The sequence below is a fragment of the Paramisgurnus dabryanus genome, chromosome 8 (assembly GCF_030506205.2).
Source record: "Paramisgurnus dabryanus chromosome 8, PD_genome_1.1, whole genome shotgun sequence".
In the NCBI taxonomy this organism is placed as follows: Eukaryota; Metazoa; Chordata; class Actinopteri; order Cypriniformes; family Cobitidae; genus Paramisgurnus; species Paramisgurnus dabryanus.
In genome coordinates, this window is record NC_133344.1 from 24,730,304 (window position 1) to 24,752,814 (window position 22,511).

The window sequence follows — 22,511 nt, forward strand, 5'->3', positions numbered from 1 at the left end:
CATGCTAATCATGCTAGCAACATGCTAGCTTCATGCTAATCATGCTAGCATCGTGCTAGCTTCATGCTAATCATGCTAGCTTCATGCTAATCATGCTAGCATCGTGCTAGCTTCATGCTAATCATGCTAGCATCGTGCTTGCTTCATGCTAATCATGCTAGCATCGTGCTAGCTTCATGCTAATCATGCTAGCATCGTGCTAGCTTCATGCTAATCATGCTAGCATCGTGCTAGCTTCATGCTAATCATGCTAGCATCGTGCTAGCTTCATGCTAGCATCATGCTAATCATGCTAGCATTATGCTAATCATGTTAGCATCATGCTAGCTTCATGCTAATCATGCTAACATCATGCTAACTTCATGCTAATCATGCTAGCATCATGCTAACTTCATGCTAATCATGCTAAAATCATGCTAGCTTCATGCTAATCATGCTAACATCATGCTAGCTTCATGCTAATCATGCTAGCTTCATGCTAATCATGCTAGCATCATGCTAACGTTATGCTGAATCATGCTAATCATGCTAGCATCATATTTCATCATGATAACTTTTTTAAATCATGCTAGCTTCACACTAAAACATGTCAACAGCCAGGTAAACTACTAGACTAAATTTCTTTTACATTTCTATCAATCAGCTTTTTGCATTTTCATGCACTGGTAATTCCTTGGGAATTGCATATCTAGTTCTTTTTGCAATACAGAAATGTAACATTTGCTTTTGCCAATAGTCAAATAAAAGGTAAATAATCACATGGATAATACGAGACAACATCATGACACACGCACAAATACATGAAAGCCTCTTGAGACCAGGTCCAATTGAACTACAAAGAAAAGCAGCATATCATCTATTCGCCTGATCTCTAAAGCTAACAATCAGATAAACCAGGATCTTTTTCCTCTCTCTCTTTTCCTCAAAGACGGGACTTCCTGGTTCATTTCCCAGGCTTTGGCCTCACGTCACCGTTGCTATGGTGAGCTGGTATTAAGGCAGAGACTTATCTCACCCCCTCAGTCTGGCAGCGCCGCACCGCTCCCTCAGCACCTGATGGAAAACCTGCCACCGCCCGCACGGCTTTCACACACTCTCTCTCTCTCTCTCTAGATAGCATTAATGCAGACATGCTGCATTTCTCCTCTTCTTCCCGTTTCTACAGTCAGGTTCCCTTTTGTTCTCTATTCAGACTGCAATTAGTAAGGTTTCACCATCTCGGTTTCAAGCTAAATTGCAGGTGACTAACATACTAATCTTTACCCAAATGACGTCAAACTGAAGTTACCTGCAAAATTGAACCTGCCGGCTCAGATTATGAATTATTATAAAAGATAACACTTTACAATAAGGTATTATTTGTTAATATTAGTAAGCTAACACAGACTATTTATAAATTTTCTTAATGTTCGATAAAGGAAAACACCACCTTTTTTCAATATTTTACTATGTTCTTACCTCATCTTAGACAAATGAATATGCACCTATCTTTTTTTCAATGCGTGCACTTAATATTTGTATAGAGCATCGTGAATGTGTTAGCATTTAGCGTAGCCCCATTCATTACTAAGGATCCAAACAGGGATGAATTTAGAAACCACCAAACACTTCCAAGTTTTCTCTATTTGAAGACTGTTAAATGAGTAGTTACATGGGTAAGTATGGCACAAAATAAAACGTGGCATTTTTTAAGCAGATAAAAACTATTGTATGATGTAATAGCACTTAGTTTGCACTTTGACCTCGGGCATAGTAATTTTGATGAAAGTAGTCAGGAGTGATAATGTTACTGCGCACCGAGGTCGGAGTGCTTTTCTCTTATTTTACCTGTCGTGACGTATATATCTGGGTGAAATTGCTTCTGAAATAAGAAAAAAAAGGACTTGAATTCGTCCATCGTAAATTAATTAGATCATTGGAAGTTGGGTAATGTTGCTATTTGCGAATCTCTACAATCTTTTCCCAGGCCCGCAACCTGCCATACCCAGTTACCCGGAAATAAAGAGAGATCGTTTGAGGAGGGGAGGAGATTAGCGTTTTTGATTAAACAATATGAGGGCACATTATTTTTTTTTAAATAATGAAGCTCACAGATAAGTCAAATGTAAAAATACCACATTATTCCTCCCAAAAAGAAAGTTTTTAATTTCAATTCCATTGTGACTTTAATGCCAATATAATTGTTCACCTAAGTTCATTGTGCATTAACTAATGTTAACAGATACAACTTGCGAGTTTACAAATATATTAGTAAATGCTAAATTTACATGAACAAAGATAATAAATGATTACGCATTGCTCATTGTTAGTTCATGTTAGCTGACGCATTAACTAATGTTAATAAATACAACCTTATTGTAAAGTTTTACCGTATAAGCTTGCCTTTGTGAATTAGGGTGCAGCAAGGAGGCAATTTTTCCTAAAGTCCTAACAATTTAAGACAGTCATAACCATTTGTACACTCTAAAGTAAAACTGACATCCATATTCTACAACTTTATGTGAATGTAGCCCACATAATCCATTCCAGACAGTGCTAAGCAAACTTTAAGTTGATTCCCTGTGTTGTTTTCTTTTTTATTCTTAAGCAAGAGGGTTCCTCTCCCAAAAGTATCTCTGTGACTGTGTTGCTGGTGTATAAGGGCTGTGTTTGTGTTGCAAAGAAAAACCAGAAAACACAAAAGCAAAAAAACAAATCTTATTCTGATATATTTATGAATGATCAAGCCTATGAAGTAAAGCACGGACAAGATAAGACAAATAATAGAGCCAAGCTATGGAAGGGTTTACAGTGAGGCACCATGCCGAGAACACATGGAAACAATCAGCTAGTACATATCTAATTTTTTTTAAGGTTGAGATGTGGTCAGTCACTTAATCATGGTTTAATATGGTAAAATATAGCTGTGTTATAGGAGGTTTTGGAGCAATGGGATTTTACTGTGGGCGGGGCTTCACAGCATGACAACACAACAATCAAATATCTTGCCGTGTCTGCTTAGAACAACTTAAATTTACGCAGAAGAGATTTTATAACTTATCACATTATGGCAATGCACCTGCCAACTAAAAAATGTTTTTACTTTTATCATATCCATAAAACTGTCTGGTAACATCCATTCTTCCTTATCCGCCTCATCAGTCAGACTTCAGCCTATCGAAGACTTCCATATTCCACTGGGTACTGAATCATTTTTCATTTACGTCTAGTTCTGTTCAGACCTTCCTCTTTCCACACCATCTCCAACTGCTTCGTGAAGAGGGGGAGAATTATGCAAATCAAAGGCTTGACATTTTTGCATGTCTGAGCAAGAGAACAAAACACACCCACGCAACACTTCTGACATTAAATAATAGCTATGACAACCAATATTAGCATGAAAATGATCCTTCACCTCCGATCGCCGTTTCATAATTTCATATTTAAACTGTATGGAGAAAGAGTACGGCGATAAATTGAATCTTACACCTTGCTAACAGTTAAAAGTATAGATCCTGTATATGTAGCTGGTGACCTTAGTTTAACTATAAAGTTTGCTGTTGACTGAGATGTCATTATTTGAATAAACAATTAAACAAATAATTTCTTTAAAGGTCACATAACATGCGCTGTTTCTGCTCATCTCATGTTAATCTTGAGTACCTACAGAGTAGTATTTCATCCTTCATATATCCAAAAAGTCTTTAGTTTTATCAGATTTATAAAAGACAGATCAGCTGTAGCGATTTTTTCCAAATAAACCCAAGCTCCTGGAGTATGAACCCTGGAGAAGTGCATCAGCACAGAAATACTCCGTCATACGTCCAAGTGCTTGACACAAGATACCCAACTCTTAAACTATGTTAATAAGTTAGAATGCATAAAATAGCTTTATCAGTAATTAAAAATCTATATTACAAACTGCAGACTTATATAAAATATATCTGAAATACAATATTTGGTTTGACCCCCTAAGGGTTGACTATTTGCTAAAAAAAATTCTTTTTTTTTTGCATCCCAGGGTTCCCACACCTTAATTGACTTCAAATTCAAGGACCTTTCAAGGACTTTCCAGGTCCAATACCCTCATATTCAGGAACTAAATGTGGGGCCACATTTCAAGTGAGAGCAAGGTTACATTGTGTTACTTTTAAAGATACATTGTTACAGTTCCCTTTTGAGGGAACTCGTGCTGTGTCACTGCGGTGACACTTTGGGGACGCCTCCAGGGGTAAGTGTGTCTATGTGTATATCAATTCAACCACTGGTGAGGCTTAACGACAAAGACAGGGTGACGCGGGAGCCAGGAAGTATATCACTATCTAAAATATTGCCAAAGATGGCGTTACAGGGACGCAGGAAGTATGGCAAGGGAGACGAAGCTTATTGTTCCCTTTTCAAGAGACAGTTACATACGTAAATCGAGACGTTTTCATGTGTCAAACACAACTATGCAAAAAAGCATTTTGGTATGAATCAACATTCGCATACAGAAGATATAAGCATTTAAAGCAAACATTTTAGCCTTGAATTTTCCCCCCCAGATTTCACAAACTTTCAAGGATTTCAAGGACCCGTGGGAACCCTGCTTAAGAAAACTAAACAAGTTTTGCATTATTCTACGCATAGGCATTGTAAGTATCCATGTAGGTAGGCAGAAAGACGGCCTGTGAATTCATCATACTGACTAAAATAATTCTAAAATAATTTCACAACACTGCCTCTATACAACTAATCCCTGCCATGTATTTTTGTTCCCACAGGGAGGTTATTTCAGTATGACTGTCAGTGATCCAATGACACCTGGCATGACCGGAGCAGCCTGTCTTTCTCGGTACACAATCTCATTCTTACCTTAAGGATCCTTATTCCTTTTTCAATCCTAAAACATACACAAACACAAGCAGTTGCACAGCCAGCTGAGCCCTGAAAGAATGTACCGTTCAGATGTTAAAACAAAAAACTAACTACTGTGCAACACTGCAGATAAATGAAATGTTAGTTGCCTATTCAGTGTAGGTCATTCATGATGTTAGCAAAGAAAAAACTGCAATTTCCAAGTACTGATACTGATTTCACTCCCAGACATCAATCTCTGCCCACACTACTTCCATGCTATTGATCTGTAAGCGACTGAGAGCCAGATCACCACAGAGACCAAAGCAGATGGTCTCATCAGGACACACCAACAGTTCAGGTCAAAGCTGCCTCTGGGGGGCTGAACATCAGGAGTCAGGACAGGAAGTGCCAGACAGAAAACCTTTGGCTCCCTCCGATTTTTGAGCTAAAAATTATTTAATTATCTATGTCAGTCTTTTCGGAGTGTGCCCCTTTTGTGTAGGGTTCATCCCTTGGTGCCCCCCCCCAATTTATGACATAAATCATTCTCAAACGTAAAATCTGAATTAAACAAAACATTTTAAATGATACAATATTTTCTGAGGTTTGATTGCAATGAATTTATGATAATGTTTTTTATAAAACGTCATAAAACTGGTGCACCCTTGGCACCAACATCGCGCCCCCCAGTTTGGGATCCAATGTCTTATGGTAATTCAATTGCAAGATTATTGTAGGTTATGAATGTTGGTCTAAAACTCTACGGCTGACCCTTATGTCACCTAAACTTATGTGACTTTCTCTGTAAAGGACTTATCAAGGGGTGGGTGAGGCTTAATGTCAATATCGGTTAGCTAAGTGTCATGGTTTTATTAAGGAAACTGGATAGATTGTGTGGAGGCGATGTTTCTAACATTACTAATATTGAATAAGCTGTAAGATTGATGATTAAGTGTCTGTAAGCCGTTTTGGTTGCTGTGGTGCATGCCGATGTGGTTTTCTTGCTGCTTTCCTGATAAAGGCTTCAACAGTGGTTACTGACTGAATATTTTAGCGTGTTATGGTGTTATTTTTCTTTATATTGTATCTTGTCTTGTATAGCACAAAACATGAGATAGGCTTCCCACCATAGGCCCCTTTAAAAATAGGTGCATGGGGGATTGTGCTACACAATGCGTCTGGCAAAAACAGATTACACATCACCCGACTCTCCCAAAAGAAGAGATAATCTCATAATTGATCAAGCTGACCTAAGTAAAGCAGTTGATCAGTAAATATAACTTTGATAAGATTAAAAATTAATGATTGAAATCAAACTTTGATGCTCCTAATCTTATCATTAGATTATGAGACTTTAGTCTGCATTTCACAGACAGGATAACAAATATATTTTTCACATCATTCCTATTTTAAAAAGGCTTTGCATTTCTTTAAAAGCATTCAGGTTATCGAAAATGCCATCCTCTTTGGAAACGACCATTATATCAAACCTGCAATGGGGGAAAGGGAGGAGACTGCATTTCTAATATTATCTCCATTCATTCTTTCTGATATATTATTAGCTATTTATTTCCACATCTCATTTTCTACATACTTGCACAATGGTATGAATTACCTAACAATACTACAAATTATCATTCTTACAGTACATTATGCCTTTTTTGCTTATTATAAACACTTCGCTCTTCTGTACTAGCTTGCTTTCTCAGGGTCTCTGCTCCTGTGTTACGCCCCCCTGGGGCCCCACCCCCTCTGGGTTCGGTTGCCCCCATTGTTCTTCTGTCTGAAACGCCGTTGAATGAGGGACCCAACCCCCTCTACCCGTCTTCACCCAAGTCTGCTGGCCTCCCTGAAGGTTTTTCATTAAAGTTGCACCGTGTTCTTATGATGGGGCCCCACGCCAGCACAATCACGACCCCCAAACCTCACATACACACACAAAACCGCACACACATCTCGTCAAAGGCAAATTCCATGTCTTTCCCGGCCTTAGTTAAATCCAGCTGCTGGGAAAGTTCATGGCCGGCTGATTGTGCTCTGCCCCCTTCGTCGCAGAACAAGATTTAACAGAGAGGTGATCGGAGCACAGCGAGGATGCTGGCAGATCACCAATACTGTGGTCACATTGGAATACCAAAACCTTTTGTTTTGCATTAAACATGTCTCAAATTAAATACAGGTCTGAGTATCACCCACTCAATACTCAAGATTAGTAATTAATCAATCTGGAATCAATTACAATTTTTTACTCTGTCCGATCTAGAACATCTGATGTACAGGTCACATGGGACGACCTTAAAATCATAATGTAACTATTTGCATTAGATGCTGATGATTATTTACATCAAAACTGATCAACTGTGCATTAAGGGTATACAGCTTATCAGTATGTGTGTTCCTCAAGTCAAACCCACAATCTTTGCAATGCTTACACAACGCTCTCCCAGTTTATGTGCATGGTCACATTATGAAGTATAATTTCTAGCTGTTGAAACCTAAATCTAAAACGTTTTTTGCCAAAACTGAAATGTATCACTTATTTAAAGTGGAAACATTTATATAGTAAATACACCCACTCATCATTTGTCCTAATAATGAAAGACAATTGAATGTAAAAATCGGTGAGAGTGTCTGAAATGATACTGGCTGTCTTTAAAGATACATGAGCGACATTAATGAAATGTAAGGAGAGGCAGAGAGATATTTTGTCGAGAGGGCACAGCTCTGGGATTCAGATGAGATGGTGTAACCTGGTGTGGCTGAAGGAATAAGGCTGATAGAGAGAAGTGTTTCTACTGCAGTGTCTATAATTTATCTCTGCAGAGATCACAGAGCACCTTCAGCCCCACCCCTAACAAAAAGCATGATATACTAAAGTTCTCCAAAGTGTCTCCATTTAAAGGGACATTCCACTTTTTTGAAAATATGCTCAGTTTCCAGCTCGCCTGGAGTTAAACATTTGATTTTTACCGTTTTGGAATCCATTCAGCTGATCTCCGGGTCTGGCGCTAGCACTTTTAGCATAGCTTAGCATAATTCATTGAATCTGATTAGACCATAAGCATCATGCTAAAAATAACCAAAGAGTTTCAATATTTTCCCTATTAAAAACTTGCTGCTTCTGTGGTTACATCGTGTACAAAGACCAAAGAAAAATTTAAAGTTGCGATTTTCTAGGCAGATATTGCTATACTATACTCTTAAACTGGCGTAATAATCAAAGACTTTGCTGCTGTAACATGGCTGCAGCAGGCGTAGTGATATTACACACTGCCCGAAAATAGTCCCCTTGGTTACTTTCAATGGCAGGGGACTATTTTCGGGCAGTGTGCAATATCTCTACGCCTGCTGCAGCCATGTTACAGCAGCAAAGTCTTTGATTATTACACCAATTTGAGAATATAGTACCTAGCAATATCTGACTAGTAAAACGCAACTTTTAAATTTCCGCACTTCAGTCCTAACAGCGCGACGCGTCTTTACATCCCCATCAAACAGTGTATGCAACACATATATATCGCAGACAATTGCATCCTCATGCAAAAGTTTAATTTTTTTGCATGCGTTTTAAAATTTTGACAGTTTAAAATGTAATTTTCCTCACAGCTGCTCTTATCCGGGTACACTCTTACACACACACAGCAGCCTGTCATCAGTGCACGTGAACAGAGCAATCTCGCTCACGTCTTTAAGCTACAGTAACCCAATTCATCTCTCAATAAAATCACTCTCTGCGCTTCACTAAAGAACTGTTGTACTTCATACAAATGCGTGTATATTTAATTTTTCCAGTAAAGACTGTGAAGTGTATTATTTTCATTACTTTTAACAGACATAAGCCTTTTTAAAGGCATACAATAATATACCTTATTACCGCAAGTAATATAACAAAGGCAGCATCTGTTGTATTACTTTATCTCGAAAAAATGTTAACAGTTACAATCATCAAAGAGCTTGCATATCAGCATGAACAATTGCTATCGACCGATCACAAATACAACAAATCAGTAATCGGTATCGGCTGCAAAAATCCTGATCTGAGCATCCGTAAGACTAAAGATGTAATTCGCTTACGTTTAGACTTTTGTGCTCTATGCAAGAAAGACTTGAAAATCTGCCACTTCTCAGTGGTAAAAATGAACAAGGTTTACCTTTATTCCTGTTAACAGGATCACAAAATATTTTTTTTTTGTTTGTCCTACTGAGATTGTAACAGTGCTGTCTTTATAAAACAGTATATTTTTAGATTTAGCATTGAAAAATGTTCACATCTGCCAATACTGTCCAGCCCTTAAATAAAGCAGTGAATAATAGCATTAAGCATATATCATTTATATACATTTCTTATCCTATGAATTCACACAATCCTGTTTCTGTGAAATACCAGAGTCAACACTAAAAATAGACATAAATCCTACCAAGGTAATAAGCAGCTCTGCGCAGCCTGATGCACACCTCGCCAACATTTTTAACAACACGTCCATTCTACACGGACCGCAAGCGTTGTGATTGGTCCTGTAGAACCTCTCCCGTCAGGTAAAAAAAATTGCATTTCTTCAAGTGCATATCTGCCCACGACAGTAAGAACAAAGATGGGCCAAGTAAGGAGTGATTTAACTCAAACTGCAACAAAAGTCGTTACACAGCAACATTAGCTTTGTGTCCTTTTTATACGCTTTAGCTATGAAATATGAACTAAGGTAATCTACTTGTTGTTTATTTTGCTGGTTATCAGAAATAAACTACTCTAAACGGACTTTGTTGTTATTGATTCTTAGCGGATACATGTCTTCTACGAAAGCCGTTTGTTTATGTTGTTACTGCTGAAACTACGTCTATAGGTAATGCCAGCCAATAGTAGACAGGTGGAATGTTTAGGAAATCATATGACAACAAACATTATTCATTTCACTTTGTGCCACACCGACAGCACAGAAGTTGCACACTTCAGCAAACGGTAGCAAATCTGAACCAGTGACATGATGTCAAAGTTCATGTTTTTACAGAGCACGACAAAACAAGGGTCTAATCAAATACAATCCTTGATATGACCTTACGCCTCAAGCACTGAGTAGATAGACCTTAACATGCAGAGACATAATCAGGATGAACAGCCGCCGTGACCCAGTTCTTACCTTCTGTAGACTCGTAGGGTTAAGTTGGGTTTTGTCAATGATTTTTATTGCAACCTGAGAAGAAAAAATGAAACATCAGAATTCTGCTGATGCATCGCCTTGACAACTATAAGGACCAATAACCTGAAAAAATATGCGAACTGTGCGCACTTCCTGAGTAGATGGCATAATTGCTCTCGATCAAAGTGTACAAAACATTGTAAAGTAAGTACATTTATACATTTTGTTGAGGCAACATTGGTTTCAGGTATTGCCACATTGGAGTAGCAGTCATGTGACATGCCTCAGTTGAGATCTTTATTTATAAACTATCAGCCAATCAGCTTTTTAATCATCCTCATCCTTTAATCATTCACCAAATAATCAAATCTGTGCGGTGGTCTTACCTCCCTGCCGGTCAAGATATGGCGCGCCAATTTGACTTTGGCGAAATTGCCTTTGCCGATGGTCTTGAGCAGCCGATAGTTGCCAATGTGAGGTTGTTCATCCGTGCAGGATGCGATGGAATTTCGACATCGGGCCCCGAGCGATCGAGTCGACCATCCCTTCTCTGAACGACTGCCCGTGAGAGATGCATGCTAGAGGAGCAAGAAAAGATGTCAATGCGTTATAGGTCAAACATCTGCTATAAAACAATGAAATGGTTTACAAGACATACTGTATGTCCATTAATAAGATTATGGATAGGTTCCTTTTAAAGTGTAATACCTTAACGTAGGCACAGTAGCGCTTTCTGTTGAGTCTCAAAGCAAGCTAATCTCTGCTTTACTATACATTGCAAATATGTTTGAAGTTTGGCTGTTACAGGGTATTACCAAAGCACAAGAGGGGCATCATTAAATCTAATCTACATAGGAATGCATTGCAATATTAAATTGTGCTAGCACCTCAACATGAGGTGACACACGTGGCATTCTTTGCCCAGCGCTGACTGTATTTGTTCCAGCTAGATACAGAAACTCAAGTAAACATGCCATTCTGTTTATTGCTTTTTTAGTGCAATGCTGGTACGTGAAGGACTATTTTATCTCATGGGTCTAAATCAGAGTCATACACATACTTATTTTATTACATTAAATTTCATGGCTCAGGATTTTATGAAGGGAACCCAGTATAGCAAACTCGCAGGTTGACAAATTTTTATATACAATGGTATGCAACAAAGAAAAGGTACTTCAAATTATTTTGTGATGGTGCAAACATTGTAAAGGAGGAGTTCACTGATAGCTGTGCAAATACAGTATAATTACAGTAGAATAAACAGTAAAGCTCTCACATTCACTTCCAGTTGGCATATTTACTAGGGCTGTGTATCAACAAAAATCTCACGATATGCGTCACAATACAGGGAATGCGATGCAATATGTTTTGATACGCTGCGATACTGCAAACCTGTGCGATATGTTGGGGTGTTTCTGCTTTTAGGAATATAATAGGATGACATTTTAAGAAAGCTGTCATTGAGAACATACCACCATTTGTAAACCTCAGCAAAGAAATTTGTGACGCACCCCTATGCTAGTACTTCCTGTCACGGTTTAAGTTCAGAGAAAAGAAGAATGCTATCTAGTGTTTATGATGTAAACTCCAAACAAAACAACTACCATTTTATTTTTAAAATACTTGCTACTGTACATCCGTGCATCCCCCATATCAAGCACATCACCACCCTCTCACCACCAGCACCCACCGCTCCACCCACAATCCCACCCTTCCCAAGCTATGTATTGATTCTTCCACTGCTGTTCGGTCTGATTACACTGGCAATTTACATGGATGGGTGGGGGTAGAGGTGTGGTTGATGGGGGTTTCACTGAAGGCCACTGATAGAGATTGTTTAGGATGGGGGATGGAGGATGCACCACAATTTGCTAATGACAATGGTATAAAAAAAAACATGTTTTAAAGCTAATGCATTTCAGTGTTTCGATCACCAATCCACTATTTCACTTTCAGCTTGACCGGTTCGGGGTTTTTTTAGCTGACCTTGATGCAAAACTTGTGCACTAACGGAATGACAGTAAAGCACAGCAGATCGAGTTGAAGTGAAAGCAATGACAAGAGGAAATGTGTCATGTTTTGGCTAATGTGGTAATCAGGAGATTGACACATTTCTACACAAAACATCTACTAAACACTTTTTTTGTTTAAAGTAGCTATAGATTTTTAATAGCATGAGGTATTTGACTATCCATTTAATACACTACACTCTAGCATTGGTTCTAAAAGGACCCGTTGGGTTGTAATTTAAAGGGATTTCACGAAAAAAATGAAATTCTGTCATCATTTACATTTACTTATCATTTAAACCCTCATGTTAATTTTTTTTATCTAGAAATTTTAATAAATGATGATAAACCCACAGCTAGTGGAAACTATTGACTTCTATAGTAAGAAAAATATTGGATAAAATTGACGGTTCCTATAGGATTTGTTTTTCCTACTATGGAAGACATTGGTTTCCACCAGATGTGTGCTTACATCATTTATCGAAATATCTTCTTTTGTGTTAAAAAAAAAAGAGAGTAAATTATGACATTTTTGTTTTTCATTTAAATTTTCATTTTTGGGTGAATTATCCCTTTAACCTATGCTGGGTTGTTTTAACCCATTGTTGTTTTTGTTAATTTGGGTTTGTCTCTTTCTGACCTAACACTGCGTTGAATAACCCAGCATTTTTACAGTGTAAAAACAAACAAAACTATTTAAATGATTTGATTGACATTTCACTTACAAAAAATTGTCTGTATACTTTAAAGAATAAACTAGGCAAACAATATTTTAAACATTACACTACACAACAAAATTCTGGACATTCACCCGGGACCAAGACAATAGATCCCCTATCTGGGCAGCATCCTGCTTAGGACCACATGGGGAATGGGGGTAGAGATGGATCAGGGTCAGCCCATCCAGCCACACATCCTGCTATTGCAAAATTACTCCCAATATCCACTTACATGTGTCCGCAGCATTTAACACTGCTGTAAGCCGTTTTCATCAGTGCTGAGTTTCCATAAAAATTGACTAACGACAACGACTTATTGTCGGCATCATTGCAGTATATTAGGTCGACGTGAGAATGCAGACCCTGGGAAACAGGTGCACGCCCAAACCAGGTGCGAAGAACCCTGTTGAGACTCAATCCTGCACGCTTCCTGTGTTGAATAAAAGTTGTGTCATTGTAACGGTTCTTTATGGTGTGGCTTGCAACCAAACAGCTTCAGGCCTATAACAGGTTCTTTTAAAAAAATTACTGAAGGTTTATAGATTATTTTTGTCTGTATTTGCCTGCAAGTAAAATTTATATTGGCTGACAAAAACAGATTCAGAATGCAAGCTAGCATGCTGACAAAAAAAATCATAATTGTAGATTATTCACCTTGATATTTTAATTGCGATTATTCACCGTTTTATTTCCAAACATACTGCCGAAAACATAAGATTGTAACCAATAAAAGAATGGATGTCCCCGACGTTGCTTCCTTCCATTGTAATGAATTAAAGCCAAAAATGCCGAACCATGGGTGCTGTCATGTTACGTAAAAACATCAGTTTGGAGCCAGGGCATGCACAGAAGGAATCGTTCTTGGAGCCAGAACCGCGGTATCAAACTTCCACCCAAACACTCACATGCCCAATTTAACCACGCTAATCTTTTCATACACAATATTGCATATTATGTGTTACCCGTCTTCAAACGTTTGCTTTTTGCAGAACCCCAATACGACGTCATTGTGTAAACGACCATCCAAACCATACAAAAATGTTTACGATTGAAATCATTGTCTTGTAAACGGCTCTTAAATGTATGCATTTTGCAGACGCTTTTATCCAAACTGAATGCACTTTTCTATCAGTATGAGTGTACGTGTTCACTCATCCATGACCTTTTAAATTTCTAATGCAATGCTCTACAAGAACACGATGAAGGGTTTTATACCCTTTGTATACCCTGACTGCAATGTGAGGTCTACTCTACATTGCATTCATTTTGCTTTGGTCTTAAAACATCTGCTAAATGCCTAAACGTAAATAATTTATAGTTAATGTGGAAACCCATTGGTTTGTACAAACATGCACTATCCCTCTTTTAAACAAATGACCAAGTTCTACATTACTGCTTACTCATGCCTTTTGGCTGAAATGCCGCTGCCCCTCCATTGCTTGCTAGCCTTAAGTTTGCATCCCCGCCACATATAAACGACTAACAGATTCTCAGCAGAAGACTCCCATGACCAGAGAGCACAAGTCTCACCTAAGTATCAAATTAGATGGTCAAACAAAAAAAGCCCCATCTGCTAACCGCACTCTGCAACCCCCTAAACTAGTAACACAAACCCTTCATGCACACACATACACACTTCTCCTAATACATTAGGAGACAACGTCAATATTAGTCGTCAATAGCAACAATTGGTGTGGCAACCGGATGGTGTAATCCTACCACAATGAGTATCACAAAAACATGTTGATTAATTGATTGTTGCTCATGATCTCAACACACCCTCTTGTTAAAAAATATATATATATATATATATATATATATATATATATAAAAAAAACATGTTTAGTAGTGAATATTTTAATTGTGTGAGTTTAACATATTGAGGGTGACCTGAAGGCAATTGTCCACATCATGGTTGCTTTTTAGGCTTTGGACTTAAAAAAAACAATATGACAACAAAGATATTTACAAACAATATGGCCGCAACACTTAAAGAAAGCCATTCACATAAAACTACAGTACAGCTATGAACAGGACATGCCAGAGATTTAGGATGAACAAAGCTTCAAATGTTCTTTATAAAAGATACCCATGCGCTTTAAGCTTTGCTACGCCTTACATACAGCAAACACAATAACCTCGTTCATTCTTTACATGAGAACGTCTGGGCACATTTCACTGGTTCAACAGAAACAGCCACTGGACGTGTGGTTCCTATCTGCTGACCTCTACTTTGGATCAGCTTTCCTGCTTAATGGAGGAACAATAAGGAGCCAATCCTCTTAGTGAATTTCTCTTGAATGAAAGTGCAGACATACTGTCCGGTAATAGGAATCTTATAGAGGGAAATGATGTGTTACTGGGAATCTAAGATACATCTTTGTAGCATTTTTTTATGTTAGTCAAGCTTTGATTGTCTGCTGTACCTTCTGTGTGAATGCCCCATTACATGTGAAGTTGTGCATTCGCTGTTGAGTCCCATATAATTAAACCTGCTCTATCATTAAACCTCTTCAAATACTTTGCTTTACATTGTAACACGCTGTGCCAAAAACTGTAAAGGCTGAAGTATAGTCCATTTTTATGTGTACGTGAGGGTCTACATTTTTCGTCATCATAAAACCCGGTGCACCGGATTTTTGAGACCCTGTGTACATTATATTCGTAATCTACACGTTCAATGTAGTATATAGCCCAGGAAATGCATTGCATTTGGTCCCAATGCGCATGTGTCGAATGTCTGTGTACACGTATGGGTCAAATAAACTATACATTGCAAGGCTGTGTGTCTAGATCATGATTTTGAATGGAAGTCAATGACGCCCTCTGCCGGTTGGGCATACCAAGATGGCCGCTCGAACTCTGCGCTGGCTTCACCTCACGCAGTTACGTTAAGCGTTCTATGCACAATGCAGTGATTTATATAGATCAGTGGTTCCAATTCACATAGAAAAACAGACTATACTCCGTGCTTTAGGATCTGACTACAACAAACTAGGGTTGTGACAATTAATCGGGCAAATGCACGTTTTCTCAATGAATGAATTTGAATGAATTACGGTGAAATGCAGCCACATCCAAAAGCCAGGGGGCGCTCTCGCTTAGAAACACCATTTGTGCCACAGAAGAAGTAGTATACCAAACACTATTCCAGGAAATGTCTAAAGGAATATTTATATCGCTGTTCTTCAGATTGTTTCAGGTATTTTCAAGATAATAAAGAATATTTTAAATGATTGTGTTTGACGAGTGTTGCTTTTTTAAATGCACGTTATAAACGAGTCAAACTTGTAGTGATTTTAGATTGATAAGGACTTCCTACTGATCACGGAGCCGTAGTACATGCACAAGCTGTGCATGAAACACTGAATCGGAGCCTTACGATTCAGAATCGATTTCAGACAGGTCTTTTTAATGGGAGCGCGATGCATCGATGCACATCCCTACAACAAACCCATCGCAAACCCAAGTATTTACTTTCTGCTCGGTATTGGCTCTTTCTGAAGCATATGCAAAGTCGCAGATGCTAAGCACGAAGCATTACACAAGATCTAATAGTCAGCTGTTCTAGTGTTGAGGAATAGCAGAATACATCATTGTTCCTTCTCTTAAGTCATATGTTCATACATTTCAGTATCCGACGTCAAAAATCCAACATTGCAAGAATGAGATATTTTTGCAACTTTTTCTGTAAATGGTCTATTTGTCTGTTCTCAAAGATTATAAAATGTTTTGCATAACACAATGAACTCTTTGAACATTAACAGTTTGATTTCTCATTACATGCCTTGATGTATTAAAGACTTTAAGGGTTGGAGTAATCTATTTCACCACTTACAACAACCCCATTACAGTGAATACAAATAGGGGAGAACCGGGGCAAAAGTAACGCTGGATTTAAGTAACAAAGCGATTTTCTCCGAGCCCTGATAACATTTGCATCCCAAACTATGATGGCATCTTAGGCACACAACCCTTGACAGACCAGACAAATATCGCATTATTGACTCACCGTTTTAAATGTTTAAATGTGAGGAGATACTGTCGGGAAGAAAGTAACACTTGTTACTTTTGTCCCGCTGCTAATACTGTTGTACATGAAAAAAATTATATTATTCTAATTTGATTTAATTTCATTTTCATAATTTTAAAACTGATGAAAAAATGTTTTAATCTCAACAATTTAAGTTTGTACTGTGGGTTGCTTTTGAAACATTTGATAAAACTGAAATTTAAAATAAAATCTAATTTCATTATTTTTAACAAAGATAAATTACTAAATATGTTCGCAGTTACATATTAACGAGGTCATAGTCATGTATATTTAATAAAAACAAGTGTAACGCAAAAATTTTGTTTTGTTGTGTTACTTTTGACCCACCTGTGTTACTTTCGTCTCTGCTGACAGGGTCAAAAGTAACAATGCGCTACTTATGTTCAAAGTGAAAATTATACTGAAGTTGTTTCACATTTGTTCAAAATTCCACTTGGTATTGATATAGCACACTTGTGAGTTACTGACCACAGCAAAAATATATCTCTGTCTAAAACATTATCTTTTAAAATTCAAAAATTGTACTTTCGCCCCTGCTCTCCCTATAACAAAAGTGACAGAAACCGGTGTTTATGTCAAAGGTGGTTGAGCTCCTTAAGTAAGAACAGCAATGAGGAACCATCAGAGGAAGTAAAACGTGTTAACACATAAGCACTCGTCAATAACTTTCCTCTTTTCAATGTTTCGACATTTCAGCATAAACAAAATGTCTATAGTCTAACACATGAATATTCACAGATCTACACCACAGATCTTTAGTTGATTATGGCCAAAACTTATATTTTACTTTGACTAGGCGATTGTGTCTTGCTACACAAGCTGGATTTCATGTGCCTTTATAGCAATTTATAACTTAACACAAGAATGTGTTGTTTAAGTATCTGCCCTTCATAAAGTATGCCATTAGGTTTAACAGTGGTCAAACAGAAAGATGTCAATCCATCCTCCCAATCATTTCCATTTTTTGGGGCAATATGGTGGTTGCCAAGATTTTTCAGGGCTTCCTTCATAAACTGACCCACTCCTCCAGACAGCATGCCACATCTTTCTGCCTTACATGGAATCTGTGGATGTATTTGCAGGCTCTTTGTTTTGACACGATCTTTCCAGTTTTGCTCTGTGGTTAGACAGAGAGTCTACATAATCTAGATACATTTTATGTGCTTGCTTTGGGTTCTTGCTCTTTGTCTCATCTTCATTTCTTTTTAAAAATTTTACACAAAAAATTAGGTCTGCCTGTATATGACATGCATGCCACACTGTTCAAGTCTGCTGTTGCAAAACTTTAGCTCAGTTGGTACAGCATGGACCAGGCAAAAACAAACAAACCATCAAAAGTATTAGTGGTCGACTGATATGTTTTTTTTTTAATGGTCGATCCCAAAGCCATATGATATGAGCCCCAAAATAAAACAATCATAATTAATTATAATAAAAAATTGATAAAAGAAAATGAAAATGTATTGGGTCGTTTAAATGTACTGTTTAAAGGGCTGGGCCATACTGACCAAAATGCATATCCAAGTCATTTTGGGATGGATGGCGATATATGATGAAGACCTCTGTAGTCAAATAAATGTTAACAGTATTGCAAGTCAAAGCCGCATATCAAAGTTTTAATAAAGGTAATTGGGACCTATGACATTTATTAAAAATATAAAATTATCATATTTTTTTGAAAAAATAAAGCTACACAACATTGCAAGCTGGTTGGAAAGGACCTCGTATATTTCTGAAAAAGCTTATCTTGCAATAGACTGTGATACCAGACCAAATCAATATAGACAGTACTGTCTCAACTCGTATCCCGCTGCGAAAAATACCAATATATTACCAAAACTTGACATAGCGCACAGCCCAAGTTTAAATAAGACTTTGGTGAACACTTTGTTGTGTGTAATACAACGTATCGTCACATTAAAAAACAAATGATTATTGTTCATTTCATTTTGCTGTCTGTTAAACATTGAACTTACATCTGAGGTCTTTTCTCCTGGAACAACAAATTTAAGAAACAAAGATTTGTCTGCCAATTTATAAAGATTAATAGTCCCATGGCGATAAGATAAAATACTTTTAGATTTATGCCGTTGGTAGATGCTTTTATCCAATGCTACTTACAATGCATTACAAGGAAGGGCTACCTGTATATATTTTATCAGTATGCGTGTTCCCTGGGATCAAACCCATTACCAGTTGAGCTACAGGAACTCAAGTGTAGTACTGGCCGATATATCTGACACTGTAATATAACTAAAATGTAAATTATACTGAATGCACTCTACGTCACTTTGAATATAACTATTAGCCAGACGTTTTTAAAAGCACGTCATTTGCAAGTCTCTGCAAATTTTAACCCCTATGCGTACACACCAAACTTGAACCATTGCGTTCCTTGCTTTGGATACTTGCTGGATTTAACTTCAATTTATTTTATAATATTTTCAACTTGCTTGAAGGCACGTTTCAGGTGAATAGCGTGTTTTCGCGGCAACTGCGCTACCCAATTCGCATTGCCCCGCGCAATGACGCATCTATTCGCGTCTGCGTAGACTTTGTATGTAATCTACTCACGCAAATCATTGAATTTGGTGTGTACGGCCCATTAGTTGGTAATTTGTCAAAGACTAACACTGCATCCGAAACCGCCTACTTCCATAATATATAGTAGGCGAAAAGCACTACCTCGCCTACTACATAGTGCGGTTTCGGATGCAGCGCAAGTATAAACCCTCTTTTTTATTATATATGGTATATTTTACTGAATAATGTTTTCCACAAACTGAGGGTTTTTTGCAACAAAAAGTAATACAGGTGCACACACACAGCAAATGTTCAACCATTAACCCTAATCTTTCTTACCTTAGGAATCAAATGGTGGCATGTGATATAACATGGAAGCAGATGTCTTGCACATTTCTTGATTAACTATGTAACAACAAGGCCAGGTAAACTGAAACCTGACATCGCCCTTACATAATAAGAAAAGTTGATTACAGTATGAGCTGAGAGCAGATGGCCAGAAGTTACATGACAGTTTAGCCTTGTGAGGAAAATAAAGACTGCAGTTTTGAGCCAATAATTATAAAATGTGTGAAACCAGTCTTTGTGAGCAGCCACATACTGTATAAACACTGTTGCCCTTTTGCCACGCTCCCTTACTTAAACACATTTTCAGCCATTAAAAGCCTCATATTTTGTATGCCTTATGCTATCAGTGAATTTGAGAGATGTTATCACACATGTAGGAGTTATAACATGTTGACACATTTAATCATGTGTGTGCTCAGAAAAATATAGGTCATCAATTTGCAATTATTTCACACTTACAAATAAAAATGTCACAAAGGTCTGTTAAAGTTTGATTTTTTTAAGCATTGATTTCAATCTTTGACACAATTTTCAAAGATATTAAGGTTATATATATTCACAATGTCTTTTATATTAGGTAGGATGATTTTATGTAGAAAACAGTAAATCACAAAAACTTAAGCTCAAGACTCAAGTTGGGTTTTCACAAGCAGGGTCACAAATTGATTCAATAGAGGAAGTGCAGTCAGTTTAAAGATCTTTTGCAAATTGTTTCATGTAAGTTAGAATAGCACTTGTAAAACAGATCCTGAATAAATGTTGGCCTTTGAATCATCATCATCCCACAGAAGCTAAAAGCGAGCTCTAGTTTTACTAGCCATAAAAAGCGGCTAGCGGGCCACTTCTTACGTCAATATAGGCCAAAGAGCAGTTAATCAGACCTATCTGATAATTAATCATCTACAAATATAAAGCTGTAGTTGTCCTCAATGTCAGGTCTGTAAAAGGATCAACTTCTCCAAAATCTGTACAACAACAAAGACAGCTGTCTACCCAGTCATGTCCTCTATCGTCGCATGAAATGTGTGACAGTGGTCTCAGGGAGGGGCTGGATGACTTTTTTCAAGTTAATCAACGACGTATGTTCATTAATTAATTTAAAAGCACAGAAATTACCAGAAATAGAAACTATTTAATACTCGGATAAAAGCCTTTTAAAACGCTACCGGCGGCAGTGTTTTCCTCCCTTTAACGTCATGCAGGCGTATGGGTGTTCAACGCTAGCGCCAGTTTAACGTTAGTTACGTTATTTAAAAAAAACTTAAGATGTTTAAGATTTTCCCCTCTAAAACCATAAGAGTTTCTTTGTAAGTTTGGCTACATTTTAATACATTTGATTTGATAATTAAGTTAAATGCATAAATATATTACTTATAAACACCCGAAGCTTTTATTGACAGTCACATTATAATCAATAAGCTAGACAAAAATCACTAATATATCTTAACCTACAATACGTCAAATTGTTAAACAAATACATAACAAATAAAGGGAAAAGGCTCAAGTGAAGGTAAATGACGTCACAACGCTTTTAACTTACGTGGTCTGCGTTCCTGTCGTTCCCGGGCTGTAGCGTTGCACGAGAGGACATCGTGCCTACAGCAGCAGCGGCGGCGGATTTACTTCAGTGATACCGGTCCGTGTGTGTGTTTAATCAGCACCAGGACAAGAAACAGTCGTCACGGACAGCCCTGCAGCCGAGCCAGTATCTCGAGGCTACCGCTGACCTCTCCAACAGCAGTAATGCTGGAGCGATCTCTTCAAGCAATCCCCATTGTCAATTTAGTTTATTAAATGGCACGCAATATGCTAGCGAACGAGGCTGAGTGGTTTGTATAAAGCTATACGATGCTCATGTTTGTGAAGAACAAAATATAATTTTCTCCAAATGTCCACCATCCAAGTGTCCTCATACTACTTCCACACTGTAGGGTCTATGAACAGCTCTACTGAAACTGTCTGGTGTCTGTTGAGGTCCACAAAAAGCGTAAGATTGTAGAGCAAGAGACGGAGAAATAAGAACACAAAAACAGACCAGGAAGAAAAAGATTAACAAAAAACAACCTGATTTCTGAAACCCTTCAATTTTTTTCAATGAGTCGGGGTTGTCCGGAGAAAAATAAACCACTCCCACGAACGCAGTGTCTCCTTCAAAGAGTCATCTGTGTGCATTTTTCAGAAACGAGATGTATTAAATAAATAAAACGCCACGAAAGCGGGTTCAGTATGAAATATTAAAGGTGTCTCGAGTCCAGTCCTGTCGGGTTTAAGAAGGCAAACAAAGCGACTGTCCTTGTCGAAGAAACAAGAGTATATCAATGAACCCAAACAGTATCAAATAGAAACTGTACAGTGTCTGTAAAATCTACATCCTCGGTTGCGTCTTGCGTGTGACACTGGCATGAAGGAAGGACGTCAGGAGAAGAATAGACTGGGCTGGGCTGCGGCGGACGCGCGCACACATACACACACCCTTCCCCCATGGTCCTAAACACACTGCTCATTCATTCATGTAGCAGACCCGTCGTGAGACACATGCAGGGTTGGCAACCTAAATGGGTACCACTCCTCCACCTGGTCATTGCACGCCAGTACAGCCGAAATTTTAAATGTGTCGGTGTTTCTCAACCAGATAGCCAGGATCCACTAGAGGGCCGCAACTTCCCCAATATGACTAACAAATCAGACAAAAAACAGAGCAATAATATTATAAATTTATAAATAAACTTAAACAGGATTTACTACAATAAAAAATGATGCTTAATAGCAATAAAAGTGGTTCACTGGCTCGTAGTCATAGGGGAACCATTTTAGTCTTATCACCTATGTAGAACATGTGTAACACCATACTGTGCTATCATGGTTTAGCACCACAGAAAATTAGTCTTGAATGTTGCTTCTAGAT

General features: G+C 37.9%; 1 protein-coding gene across 10 annotated transcripts in view; it reads right to left on the reverse strand.

The window, feature by feature from the left end:
* Positions 1–22,089, reverse strand: part of mark4b (MAP/microtubule affinity-regulating kinase 4b) — a 79,139-nt gene extending 57,050 nt beyond the window's left edge. For 2 of the 10 annotated variants that reach the window (XM_065281128.2, XM_065281140.2), the window contains exons 1-3: positions 21,147–22,085; positions 10,340–10,531; positions 9,954–10,007 (exon numbers count right to left, since the gene is read on the reverse strand). In XM_065281128.2, the coding sequence (XP_065137200.1) occupies positions 9,954–10,007; positions 10,340–10,531; positions 21,147–21,197 (297 nt within the window). In that variant the 5' untranslated portion in view covers positions 21,198–22,085. Of the gene's footprint in view, positions 1–9,953; positions 10,008–10,339; positions 10,532–21,146 lie in introns of all 10 variants that reach the window. The other 8 variants (XM_065281137.2, XM_065281139.2, XM_065281133.2 and 5 more) reach the window with 6 other exon arrangements.
* Between the last annotated feature and the right edge of the window lie 422 nt (positions 22,090–22,511).